Source organism: Dicentrarchus labrax, unplaced genomic scaffold (genome assembly GCF_905237075.1).
Source record: "Dicentrarchus labrax unplaced genomic scaffold, dlabrax2021, whole genome shotgun sequence".
NCBI classification, from domain to species: domain Eukaryota; kingdom Metazoa; phylum Chordata; class Actinopteri; family Moronidae; genus Dicentrarchus; species Dicentrarchus labrax.
The window spans coordinates 22,361,932-22,375,175 of NW_026136712.1; the positions used below are offsets into that span (position 1 = coordinate 22,361,932).

General features: G+C 43.5%; 2 protein-coding genes across 2 annotated transcripts in view; one reads left to right on the forward strand and one right to left on the reverse strand.

The window, feature by feature from the left end:
- The window catches only part of LOC127373010 (uncharacterized), a 466,807-nt gene that overhangs the window by 45,502 nt on the left and 408,061 nt on the right, over positions 1 to 13,244 (reverse strand). The gene's annotated exons all lie outside the window — the stretch shown is intronic.
- LOC127373859 (glutamate receptor ionotropic, delta-1-like) overlaps positions 9,452 to 13,244 on the forward strand; it is a 368,655-nt gene continuing 364,862 nt past the window's right edge. Inside the window, exon 1 of the mRNA XM_051418700.1 lies at positions 9,452 to 10,753. Coding sequence (XP_051274660.1) covers positions 10,672 to 10,753 — 82 coding nt within the window. The 5' untranslated portion in view covers positions 9,452 to 10,671. The remainder of the gene's footprint in view (positions 10,754 to 13,244) is intronic.

Genomic DNA, 13,244 nt, shown 5'->3' on the forward strand with positions numbered 1-13,244 from the left:
CAAAACATATCAGGTAGACAAGAGCAAAACTCAGCCACAAGTTATTTCTATCCACACTGCCTCAAACCTTCTGAAGACATGTACATTAAAACATTAAAACATGAGGGTATAATTGTAGTACCTTAATGTAGTTCTGACCAAACACTTAATTATCAATGAGATGCTCTGAAACAGGTAACAGTTATGAGCCCAATGATGCACCCTTGTCAATAACTGAATGTTGACGTGCAGTGGACGTTTTACCTGTGAGAATTCTTACATTGTAGCAACTTGTAATAATTTCAATAATTTGTCTGCTGAACTACATAAAATATGTAATTTAATGTCTCCGTCATTTTAATAAGTTAGCTGTATTATTGTAAAACTCTCTCTCATGTGATATTATATTTCCTCCACACAGCAATTACAACTGACCATATCCAGGCTCCTGAAAGCATCCATCCAAATGCTGATCTGCTTGCATCTATAACAGCTGCAGACTCAGACACAGATACAGCATCAGAAACAGAATATGAACTCCCTGAGGCCCCAAGCTATATATGACCCATGTGCTGGGAACCGGTTGTCAGCTGACCACAGAGAGAAGTGCAAAACCACCTATGGCAAATTCAGAAGGCAATGCACAACAAACAGACTGCAACATTTACAGGATGTGACTCAATAGCAGGCAAAGTGCACCACATGGAACATACATAGAGTGGGACGTATAGCAGGAAGTCAGTGTAACCAAACAGAAATCAAGAAGAGACACATGAACTTTAATCTAAAGGCAGTGGGTCTGACAGTCCATCAGATGAGCCGTACCTGGCTGTTTCTCCTGATGGGATATTGACCTGTGGCTGCTGTGGAACAGGTGTGCTGGAGATTAAGTGTCCGTACAAGTACAAGGAGGGACTAGAGGGGTCAGAGACTGATGCATCCTTTTGCATTGACGAAAAAAAACGATCTGCGACTTATCCGCCTATATTACCCAAAGATTCAACTACAGATGTCAAATGGACATTTGTGATTTGATGGTGTGGACTAATACCAGCAGCATTATTTGCCAGCTAAGGAGAGATGAGCGCTTTCTACAAGAAAATCTCCCCAAGGCTGAAGTCTTCTTCATGGACCACCTCCTCCCAGAACTTATCTGCCAACATTTTCACTATGCATCTGTGTTATTACCAGATACTCCAGAAAATGGAAATGTGGATGCAAATAGATTCAAATAATGAATAGAAAGACGTTCATTTGTAGTGCTGCACACACTGGAGATGATACTCACAAAGCACTCAATTCACCTCGAAACAGAAATACCAGATAACAAGGAAATGTGTTTGTGTAATTAATTATTCACATTTGTAGTCATTGAAAGAATCTTTTACATGTGTACATTTCATTGTTTTTGTTTTCATTGGAGTGCATTAAAAAAAAAATTCAGTCATATTTTCAGTTGAAGTATCCATTCACATGTTAGAAGATTTCCGTCATATATTGGTCATTTCCCTTTAGAGACCAAACAGGGCTGGGAAGGGCTGCAATCATATCTCTGCTCTGTGTCCCAGTGTTTCACAAATGGAGGTACGTGTACCCCTAGTGGTATCTTTAGAGTACTGCAGGGGATCCTTGAAATTGTCCTCAGTGAAGCACAAGCCATAAGTGCAGGGGATCCTTGAAATTGTCCTCAGTGAAGCACAAGCCATAAGTGCAACCTATCAATTCAACTACAATGCCGTTTTAGTGTTACTACAAGATGACCAAATGTAGGTTTACCATTAATTTAGCGTTTAAAATGAAGCATTTAAGTCTTTTTCTATCAAAAATGTTTGTGTGGGTCGGGTAGTACTTGGCTGAAAAAAAATATTTCAAAGGAGGTAGATTAATGAAACAGTTTTGAGAACCACTGCTGTGTCCCATGTCTATTGTTCTAAATAAGGCTCCAGTGTGTAACTTTTAGGATGATCTATTGTCAGAAATAGAATATAATATTCATAGGTATGTTTTCATCAGTGTATAATCACCTGAAAATAATAATCATATATGCTGCGGTGGCCAGTCCAATTAATTATTTAAAGTGCGCCAGTGGAACCTCCAACAGTGAAAAACGAAGCAGAAAACAGATAATTCATGTATTAATGTGAGGAAGGATCTGTGTGGAACGATCATGGATGTGTCACAGAGCCATAGGAGCAACGAGGAGACTGTCATGGTGGAAACAGCTCATCAGTGAGTGAGTTATATGTTCACTACATTAGAAGTTATTCTAAAACACACCGATGACAGAGGCTGCCATGTAAGGTGCCAACTGTTATCAGAAACTAGCTCATTATTCACATAAACACCAATATTATAGTGGGAGCAATTTGGGGTCAGTATCTTGCCCAAGGACACTGGGGATTCAAACCGACAACCGACAACCGCTCTACAGCTTGAGCCACAGCTGCCCCACTTGCATCATTCAGACTACAAACAAGCACTGCCAATATCAATATTAGGATTATTAGGAAAAGTTAATTGATAAATCTTATTCCCTACTTCCAAACAAGTTTAAAAAGAAGTAAAGTTTGGTCTTCAAATGTGACCTTCTTCGCACATCATCCTCTGAGGGAAAAGAACTTGTTCAAAGCAAAGCAATGGAAAATGTTCCTGACTGACAGGTAACAGCAGAACAATACACTGGCCTCTGATTCTCGCCTTTCCAAAAATATATCTCAAATCTCCCGACGTGGAATTATTTATTTTAGATTTTACTTGAAAGAAACACATGAAAAAGCTTCTCAGTTACACTGACAAGAGTATTTATAGTTATTACCCAGCCCTGCACACACACACACGCATACACACACACACAAACACACACACACTTGTGACATGGTTTCCTGCTCTGAAGTCTTATTGCAGTCGGCCTCAGACAGACGTCTCGCTGCTGATGGATGTGATCTGATCCGTCTCCTGCTCCCTGCAGCTCAGCCTAATCTGCACAACATTATTGCTTTGTTTGGAAAGTTGATTACTGCTCCACCGCTGGTGGTTGAAGAAACAATGTGGTGCAGTCGGCAGCCAAATGTTCCTCCGAGTCTCTTCTGAAATAAACACTTACGTGTTTGTCTTACTCCAACTTACAACTTCATTTAGTGCATCCATTTCCAAAAGTCTCGGTTTCGCCTTATTTATCTCACAGCACATGTGGCGGTATCTGAGGAATTTCCGATACTGGTATCCGTATTGGAACAACGTGTTTGCATTGTGGGCGTGTTGCATCTCCAGCCTTAATATCTGACATTACTGAAATGTATTCTGTACCACAAAAAACCTCAAACTCTAAGGGTCTCAGTACAGTTCAACAAAGTGCTTGTGACAAACCCTCCCCCATCCCTTCCTTCCAAGAGTGGCCTTTTGGAACAAGATTAAGGGCTTCTGTCTCTAGACGTGGTTGGATGACACTTTCTACAACCGAATATGTTTAAAGCACACTGAACTCTTGAGAAATGTCATTTCAAATCTCCTGTGTGGCTCCAAAGTGGCTTCCAAACTTTTGTCCATTTCCTACACAGTTTGATCCCTGTGAGGACTCGTCAACCTGGGAACATTAGAACATTCACACATACTGTATGCACGCACCAGTTGGCTGCTGTAACTGATGTTCACACGCTTATTTTAGCTGTATGGTCCCCCACAACACACACACACACACACACACACACACACACACACACACACACACACACACACATCGTCAGTTACTGTCTATATGAGAGTTGCACAGGGAAGCAATGAAAGTGTGTAATGATGCTACCTGACAGCCCATTAAACCGGAGAGAGATGAGGATGCAATTAGATTGTCATCCACGCTGGAGTTACTGCCGACAAAACAGATGGAAGGAGCGAAAGGAGAGGAGGTTTATTTTTGGAGGGAGAGAAGTCTTTTCAGGGTGAGCGGATGATTTCCACGCAGACATTTGACATGATATCAAGTGATTGAGAGATGATGATTATTGTGTGTGATCAGCTGTGCATCTGGGTTGATTCAGCTGCTGAGTTAAAAGGACGAGCTGAAGATAAAGTTTCCATTGGGGAGAAATAAAATCGCTCCTCCTTCAGTATCTTCATCTTATAAAATAATCAAGGCTTTCTTAAGAAAAGTGAGACTTCACTTTGAATGGAGCTCCAGATTTAGTGGAGGGGCTCACTGTTCAGCCTCTCAGGGGCAGCTTCACTCTGAGCTGTTTAAACTCTCTCCTGTAGGTGGCAGAGAGAACGTGGAGCAACAGTCAGACACGAGTTATGAGTTGAGTTTTATGAATCCTGCAAACAGATTCTACCTTGTAACTGCTGAATGTGTTAGTAACACTGGCACATTGACACTGATGCTCATCAATGTGCATTGTCCCTGATTGAATGAATGAATGAATGAATAAAAGATGTGCTGTGTTGCTCCAAAGGCTCTCCCCTTTTCTCATTTCGTACATCCTCAATTCCATTCCTCGCCTCCTCGCATCTGAGTGACCAGAGACAGAGCAGGTGTTTGACACACGGAGATGTCCTTGCTTCGGAGCACTCATCGTTTAAGTATGAAGTCTCTCCGTTGTCATGTGGGCCTCAGTTGGTTCCTCCTCCTCCCTCGTGCTATTGGCTGATGAATGTGATCAGTAGACCAATCAGCTACCTGCTGACACACAGCTGATTGTATAATGTTATCGACTTAGTCCATGGCTGGTTTGGTTGTTGTTGTCAGGTTATCTTGTTATTGGTTATTTTTTCTTTTTTCTAATCTTTTCATTCTTAGCCACTGCATTTAACTTAAGCTGCCATTTTGCGTTTATTAGGTTTAGCATTGACTACATTTACATCGACAAAATATTCCAGTTTTTGCCCTCATTCTGAAAAACACAGTATTCCTATGATGATGTATACATGGCAAATGAAAATGAATATTGCACAAATATTCCCGTTTACATGCAGCTGTGCATGCTCTGCCTAATATAGCTGTTAATGGCGTTAATGGTGTCCTACAGAGGAGCTACTCCTTTCCCTCTTTGCATCAAAAGAGGATTTTTTTTTCAGCGGTGGCGGACCGTGAGAACACCTCCTGCTTCTTGCAAATGTTGGCATTCCAAAACTTCATCATGTTTAAAAGTAGGTTTCTCCCGACCAGAAAACAACAAAAGACAAAGATCCCTTTGTGCACAGTTGCCTTCAGGAACGTTACCAGTGGCCCTGAAGACCGGTAGGTCTGATGCCACTCCAGAGGAGGACAGACTGCTTGTTGTGTGATCGAGGTAAAACTGACACTGAGGTTCACTTTTTGTTTTGCTGTCCTGTCTGAGGACATGAGGGATGTACTTTTCTAGTAAAACGTCCTCCATGTATGAGGATTTCTTTTGGCTGGATGATTATGAAAAACTTGAATTGTGCTTCAGGAAGTGCTTGCAAACTGTTTGTTTGTTTACAGCACACAGAGCTGACAGTAAACAGGAAAGAGGCTGTCTGTTGCAAATGAGATGCATATTCCAAAGAATGCTCGTAAAACCGGAATAATATTAACATATTCCACATAACTAACTGGGAAACATTCAAAATAAGACTTAATAAGGAATATCCAAATGTAATATTCAGTTTACATGACCCTTATCAAATGTGGAATATTGTCATCTTCAGAATAATAGTGCACAGTTAGTGTGCATGTAAACGTAGTCAGTGTAACTTTTCTTTCTGGGTAGTTTATATAATGTTGGTTTCGTTATTTTGGCCGAGGCTCTCCCTGATGTTACTGGAGCTTCTATATCCTGCAATAAAAGATTCTGAACAAGCTGACTGCTCCAATTCTTCATCTAGTTTTATGTTACTCCCCTCTCCCCTCGACCAACCCGGGATCATAACAATAACCAAAAAGAGCAATACAGTAGCTGTTAACAAGGCCCGAGAGTGGAGAGTGGGGTAAAAATGCTTGAGGTCATGGTATAATCTATAACACTGCACTAAGTAAATATAAAATATTAGAATAGGATAACACTTTTGTGTATAAACCTTTACATTTTGGATTAAAAACACCCATAAGCTCCACTGTTACCAGAACCAGCACCTGAACCTCCTGAACTGTGTGCTGCAGTGAGCTGTGTAAAGGCCTTATGAAATGTCTTATTGTACTTAGAATAATAAAAACGAGACCTACAATATAAAAATGCTGCATTGCTGTCCAGAATGTACCCTGAAGTTCAACATGTCTGAGAGATTTAACAACTTTTAGAAACAGTAACTGCTTTATAACACACTGGGGGAATATATATGTGTACTCATATATCATCATATAGCATTAAACGTGGTTACTGCTGTGTTGTAACTTGTTACCTGTTCATTAACTGTACTGTTGCTGATGCTGAAGAAGTTATTGACATTATACCATTAATAAACTTCAATCTTCGTAAAACTACATTGTAGTGTTATTGTGTGTTTTTTTATACTGCTCTAAAGTTCTAAATAAAGGGGACTAAAGTAAACTTAATACCAAAGGTGGAAGACATATTGACAACATTCAGTAAAAGTATGCAAGTATAATCAGCAAAATGTGCTTCAATATGAAAAGTAAAAGTACTGGTAAGTAGAAAAATGTTCCCGGTCTGTGTTCTATATTCTATCTGATGTTTCTGGATGATTATTACTGCTGCATTAATGTGGCTGGTGCATTTTACTGCTGTATGTTTAAGGCTGAGCTCCTTTTAACTGTTTTCTATATTGTTTGGTAGTTTAATGTACAGCAATGCATCATATTCCACGATGATGAGCTCAGAAAAACAGTCCCGTTTCAACCTTTGTGATGATGCGTTTCCCAGCTAATGAAAGAGGCTTTTTAAATAGTTTATTTGGAGCATTTTCTCCACCCATGAAGGAACTCTGTCCTTCAGTCTAGCACAAACATTTAAAACCAACACCTGGAAATGTGAAACCTTGTAATCTGAAAGATAAATGTAGTAAAATGGACAATGTTAGCCTCTGAGATGTTGTACAGTAGGAGTATGAAGTTGCATAAAATGTAAATACTCAAGTAAAGTGCAGGTACTTTAGTAAATGTGTATAGTTAGACTCCAGTACTGCACATTACTCCACTTACTGCTGCTGTTTATCCTTCTGACAGCACAGTAATGTGGGAGAGAACAGAGAGAGTGATTGATTTATCCAGAAATGTAATTAGTGTGCATCCCCTTCCATTTGCATCTTATAATGGAAAAACTCTCCATTCACATAATGTCCGCTCTCTGTATCTGCTCTTTCAGTATAAAAGCCCGGCAGTAACAGCTTGCTGCCAGTAGGAGGTGTGATGTTCCACCGATGGACAGCAGTGACCCTGCAGCTGTGTGTGTGTTTGTGTGTGTGAGCGCTGACAAATAAGTGCAAATGAGGAGTGATTTTTTTAAATATGAAAAATATAAAAAATACTAAGTACACTAATTTAATCTAGTTTTATAAATCTAATATAATGTAACATGTACTACAAGGATAAAAGGCAGTTTAATTAAAGTTATGCAGGGTTGCATAATTAAAGATTTTAGTTCCCTTTAAGCGTCACACAAAAAAAATTCAAAAATTACATTCAGTAAAATTGATAATAAGCAGCAGAGTGGTTCCTAGCCTAAATCATACAATTCTAGCTGTATAATATTATAACATCATTTAATCTTAAAGATTAGTAGTGTATATCATATATAATAACCCATATTTCCTTTCTAATATTCAAAATAAATAATGTTTCTCTTTCATGTTATAAATTCTACTTTATACAGAATGATTACGATTCATTGATGAACTGACGAGATGAAGATGACCACTTGTTGAGGACGATGAGAGCATCATTAATGAGAATGATGAAGATGATATTAAGGATTATTGATGACTTTGATCAGGATGATGATGCTGATGAGGAGGAGGATGCTGGTGATAAGAAGAGCATTGATTATATGCATTAGTGCTGATGGATCATGGACCCTTGAGTTGTTGAACTGCTTTGCTGTGGATGAAATGAATGTGTGAGTGACAGTGAAGTGCAGGTGTTTGCACACATCAGCGTCCAGGTAACGTCAAACATGACTGAACACACTCATCAGAGCCCATTATCAAGCTGATTGATCATGTTTGAGCCTCATCAGCTCAGGTACAAAGAGAAATCACACAGCACTGACACCGTCTTCCTCCAAAACAGATTTATTGGAGCACAGCGGACCAGATTTTGGCCTCTAACACCTCATTCAATCAGGGGAAGCTGTGGAGTCATTCAGGCCGCACGTTCCTAAAAGGCTTCTGAAAAGTCAGAAATATAACTAATCACATGAAAACTCAATAAATAACAGTGTGTTTAATATTGTATACACTTTAGAATATCTGATGAGTTGAAAAAAGATCAGATTTGAAATGAATCGGCTCCTGACTGCCTCTCTTTGTGCGTGTAGATCATCATTCTCAATGTTTCCATCTGTAATAAAAACTCGAGCTTTAACTCTTTGGTGACTGCCTCTTTCTTTGGTAAAGTCCTAACTTTTCCTCCATTGTTTCATTTAACTGAATGAAACGGGTTAAAATATTATCATTCATCATTTATTGAACAGGATATTGATTGTACATAACCTTTAATTTATTTATTCTACTGATTCATTTCACTCAATCAATTAATATCTGCTCACCCTACATTTTTACCTACACAGTTACATTTGTTCCTCCTGGGACTCCGTACAGAGGAGCTGTCTGATCCGGTGTGGTGCTGAAACTGTGGAGCCTCCATCAGAGAGGGCAGCACCCTCGGAAGCTCTGCGGGTTCACCTCGAGACTTTCGCCGAACTAGACTTGGCCAAACAATTAAAAGACATTTCTGAGTCGCATTCATTCGCAAGAAATATCCTTTAATTGTAAGGTCAAGTGTAGTAATCCTCAGGGTCCACCTTCCCCGTTGGCTCCCGCAGGTCGTCACTCTCTCCTGGGCGGAAAACACCTGGAATGACATCACGGGAAAGGTCAGTGACGTCACACGCCCACACTGTCACAGGCTACAGGAGACAAACACATCCCGGACCTCGTGGACCCGCAGCAGAGTGTCAGACCGGCAGCAGAGGCAGCTCGCCACAGGGTGAGACAGACCTGGAGTCAGCAGCTCTCCCGACAGTGCCGCTGAACACATGTCCCGCCTCTCCTGCTCCCCTGTACCGGGACCCCAGCGAGCCTCCCCGTCTCTCCTTTCCCCCAGGGCTCCCCTTCATCTAACCCCCCCCCGCGATCACGACTCGCTGTTCCTCCTCGCCGTTGGGTTTTTGTCTCTTCTCTCTCCGTTTCAGGAAAATCCTCCGTGCTGGCAGCGCTGGGGAGATTTTACGCACAAGGCGACGCCAAAACCCTCCGCTGGCTTTGTATCCGCACGCTCGGATGCAACATTAGAGCTGAACGTTTAACGCAGACCGGAGGTGTATTCGTTCCGAGCGGAGAGAGATCCGTTAGAGTGGAACCCGCTCGGAGACCCGGTATCTCCTGTCCGTGCGCCGCGCGTCATCCACAACCTCTCCAAGCTGCCGGGGTGGAAATTCCGCTTCACACCGGTGTCACACATAATCCGACATTCATTCAGGCTTCTACACAGTCAGCCTGCTGGAGATTAAGTTGCTTATCTGTTGTAGAACTGCTACATCTTCATTTCCGTCTCTCCATCACAAGAAAGGGAGCAAACGGAGCAAAAGCCCAATATTGTCTGTTTTTACGCACGGATACCGGAGCCAGAAGCACGACCAGAATCACGCGATGTGTCTGCAACACGCTGAGGAAATCCAACGCATGCAACAGCTTCATGGCAACGCGGCGATGCGGTGGTGACGGCTCCGCTGCACGAGCCAACTTCAGGGGAGAGGGGAGAGCGCGTGCAACGCGTGAAACGTGAAGCCGGCTGTCGCAACTTCATTACCGGCACCGACGACCTCCCTCCCATCTCTCTCCGGTGTCCGAGTCCTCCCGCAGAACCTACCCAGAGAGCGAGTGTCCGTCCGGGGCGTGACTACCTCTGCGTCCCTCACCCGGTCTCCTCCGCGGTGCGCACCGGCTCCCATCCATCCATCCATCCTTCCATCCCTCTCCATCTCCATCCCTCGCCTCTCTTTTCTCCGGTCGGGCTTCCAGCGCCGTAGATAGAGGCTCTGCAGTCACGTGGGTCGGGGGAGAAGAGAGAGAAAGAGAGAGAGACAGAGAGGGAGAGAGAGAGCGTCCCTCCTCCTCCTCCTCCTCCTCCTCCTCCTCCTCCGCAGTTTGCAGTGTGTTATGTCTCAGACTCGGAGGTAGAGAGTCAGAGCTGCTCGTCTGGCGGATCTCAACCTCTGAAACAAACCCCCGGTGTCTTCTCTCATCCGTCCCCGCGTCCCTCCTCACTTACCCGGGTTTGTTTCTCTCCGGAGCCCTGGAAGCTTCAATTTCTTTCTTCTTCTACCCTTCTTCCTCCTCTCCACTCCGGCCAACAGTTTGGTCTTGGGATTTGGTTTTTTATTACTATTCGGTGGTGATTTCAGCACTGTTCCTCGCTGCTGCTGCTTCTGCTGCTGCTGCCACCGACGCCGCTGCCGCCGCTTTTACGCACCGACGCTTATTTTGGATTTGCTCATCACTGGAGAAAAACACAAAAATCAGCGAGGTGGATCCGTGGATGCGCCTTTTTGGCTCAAACTGGAGATGGAAATGCTGACATTGTTATTTCATTCCCTGTGGATATTGCAATGCAACACAGTGAGCGCCGACTCCATCATTCACATTGGTAAGACACCAACCGGGGCTTCTTTTTTTGGCTTTGCTGTGCGGGGCTTTGGCTAAAGGTAGAGACAGGCTGGTGGCTGCATTCAGGGACGGCTTAAAACACACAGTGTGAGCAGGAAAGCAGGTTGCTGGTGGGGTTGTGGAATATGGAGAGATTAGTAGTGTTCAACTTGAGTTATGGCAGAATTTGAATATTAGAGTTTCCGTGCATGCACTGATTTTCAAACACCCTTTGCTCTCTGGCGAAGAGGACCCGACCTCACAGCTGATTATCATTCCGATCCGTGCCAGGATAGTGTGTAGGAAGGAAGGAGGCTGTTGCATCCAGGCTCAGACGCACGCAGCGCAGCCTGGTAGAAGTGCCCGCAAAGTGTTGCGCCGCGCCATCCCTCTATCCATCCCTCCTTCTATCCCTCCATCCATCCCTCCTTCCATCCCTCCTTCCCAGGCAGGGAGAGCTCATGTCGATGCATATTCACATTCTCACGCAAAAAACCTGAAGCTGGCAGGAGAAACTGCCCCGACGTGGGTGTTTGGAGGGTTTCGCTTTATCCATCCTCCCTCCCTCCCTCCCTCCTTCTTCCTCCTCCTACATCCCTCTCTCCCTCGCCTCCCCTCATCTATAAGCCTGAACTTTGAATTGGACGTGAGTGAAATGTTAATCAACTCTGCCAGGGGAAGAGATGACAAAGGGGACAAACGCCGACTGTTTGAGCTCTGAAACATCCAAAAGCCAGTTGGCGAGCCGAGGAGGAGGCGAGCAACCACTCTTCTGCTCCCTTCTCCTTTTTTACATCATTTCATTTCCTGGGATTTTAGTCAAATCACTTTGTTTTAGCAAAAAGTAGGAGTTGTTAGAGAATATAGCGGCGTCAGGAAGGATTAGAGGAGATTGTGAGAGCAGAGCAGACTCAATGAGCCACCACTGACTGAACACACACTCACTGCCGCACGCACTTTTCATATAAACTCCCCAATTTGCACTAATTCCACTCAGAGGCTCCTCTTCGCCCAGAGATGATTGGATGCGGCAAGCATCCGTTTGGAAGAGAGCCATCCAGTTTGCGGGGGGGTAGAAATATTCATAATCTTCCAAAAGGTGGGACATTTCAGATCTCTGCTGCAGCTCAGACCATCAGACCCGGCCAGTGGCAGCACTGCAGCGGCCTGTGTGGTTCAGCCAGGAGAGGGGAAGGGGGGGAGGAAGCGGATAGGGTGGGAGGGAGGGGGAGGCAGAGCCATTCAGCTAATAAGAATATACTTCCTAGCTCAAATGATTTTCAGAAGACACAGATTGCTTAAAAGGCTGCATCAAGGAAAGGTGTCAGGAGATGTTTGATAAGCAGAATTTATGGGCTACAGAGCTTAATAATGACACAGAGGCATTACATGAGACACAATGAGACCTGAGAATGTGCTGAATATTTTGCCAGTGTTTTCTCTTTCTCTTTGCTTTGTGGTGTCAGACTGAGCTTTATTTGTACACATACAGATGACATAAGACCTGCTGTGCACCGAGGAAAGACCTCATCTTGCAATATTTTTTGGCCATTTCTAGAATTCTCGATTACGTATGGAGGGATAAATGGATGCACAGATGGATGGATACTTTACTGTCCGTCGGGAGAAAATCTGCACTCACTCTGCACATGGAAACAACGGAGAGCAGTGATACAGGCTTATCGAGAACACAGAACAGTAAATACTGCAAACAAGGGAGGTGATGCCAGATAGTGAGACGAGACATGAACATGAAAGCACACTGGTGTGGTTGATGAATACGGGGATGATTTATGAGCAATGAACACAAATAACAAAAGGAAAATCTGAGCAGATATTGACAGATTCTATGTGAGTACGTGCTTTAGAGGAGGGAGTCTGTTGGTTTGAGGGGCTGTGAGGGCTTTTGATGAGTTTATTCTGCTACTTGCTAAAATATATTCATTGAAATATGGTTGAAATGATCTTTTCATGCAGCTCAGATGCCTTAAAACATCTCACTTCTGTAGCCTGATGCAGCCTGGAGCCTAAATGTTGCAGTTTTTCTGTTCATGCACACATCTTGTGACCAATCCTTTGCATCTTTGAAATACAATGCATCAATATCTCTATATATCAGTGTTCCAACCAGCTGTGTATGTGCCTGAGGCTGGAAGAGCTTGAAGAATTTGCTCAACCTGAGGAGAAGCTTTGTGGCCGTTGGATTGAAGCACAAACCTGAAAATGTTTTATTGAGTGTGTGTGAATCTAGCCTGCGACGCCTGGCCTCTTGTTGCATGTGTGTGCTGGTCAGGCGGTGGATCCCTGCAGGTTCTTACAGTACAAGTCGCAGTTTGTAGCTCGGAGACGCGTGAGCTCGCTCCAGTGATGCAGCAGCAGGAACGCTTGCAGTCAGCTGCAGGATGCTGAAGTCTTTGGAGATCCAACATGTATTTGTTCTCATTCAGTGTTTTGGTTTTCTGGTTTTCTGGCTGGACAACCTGCCTGTTGGT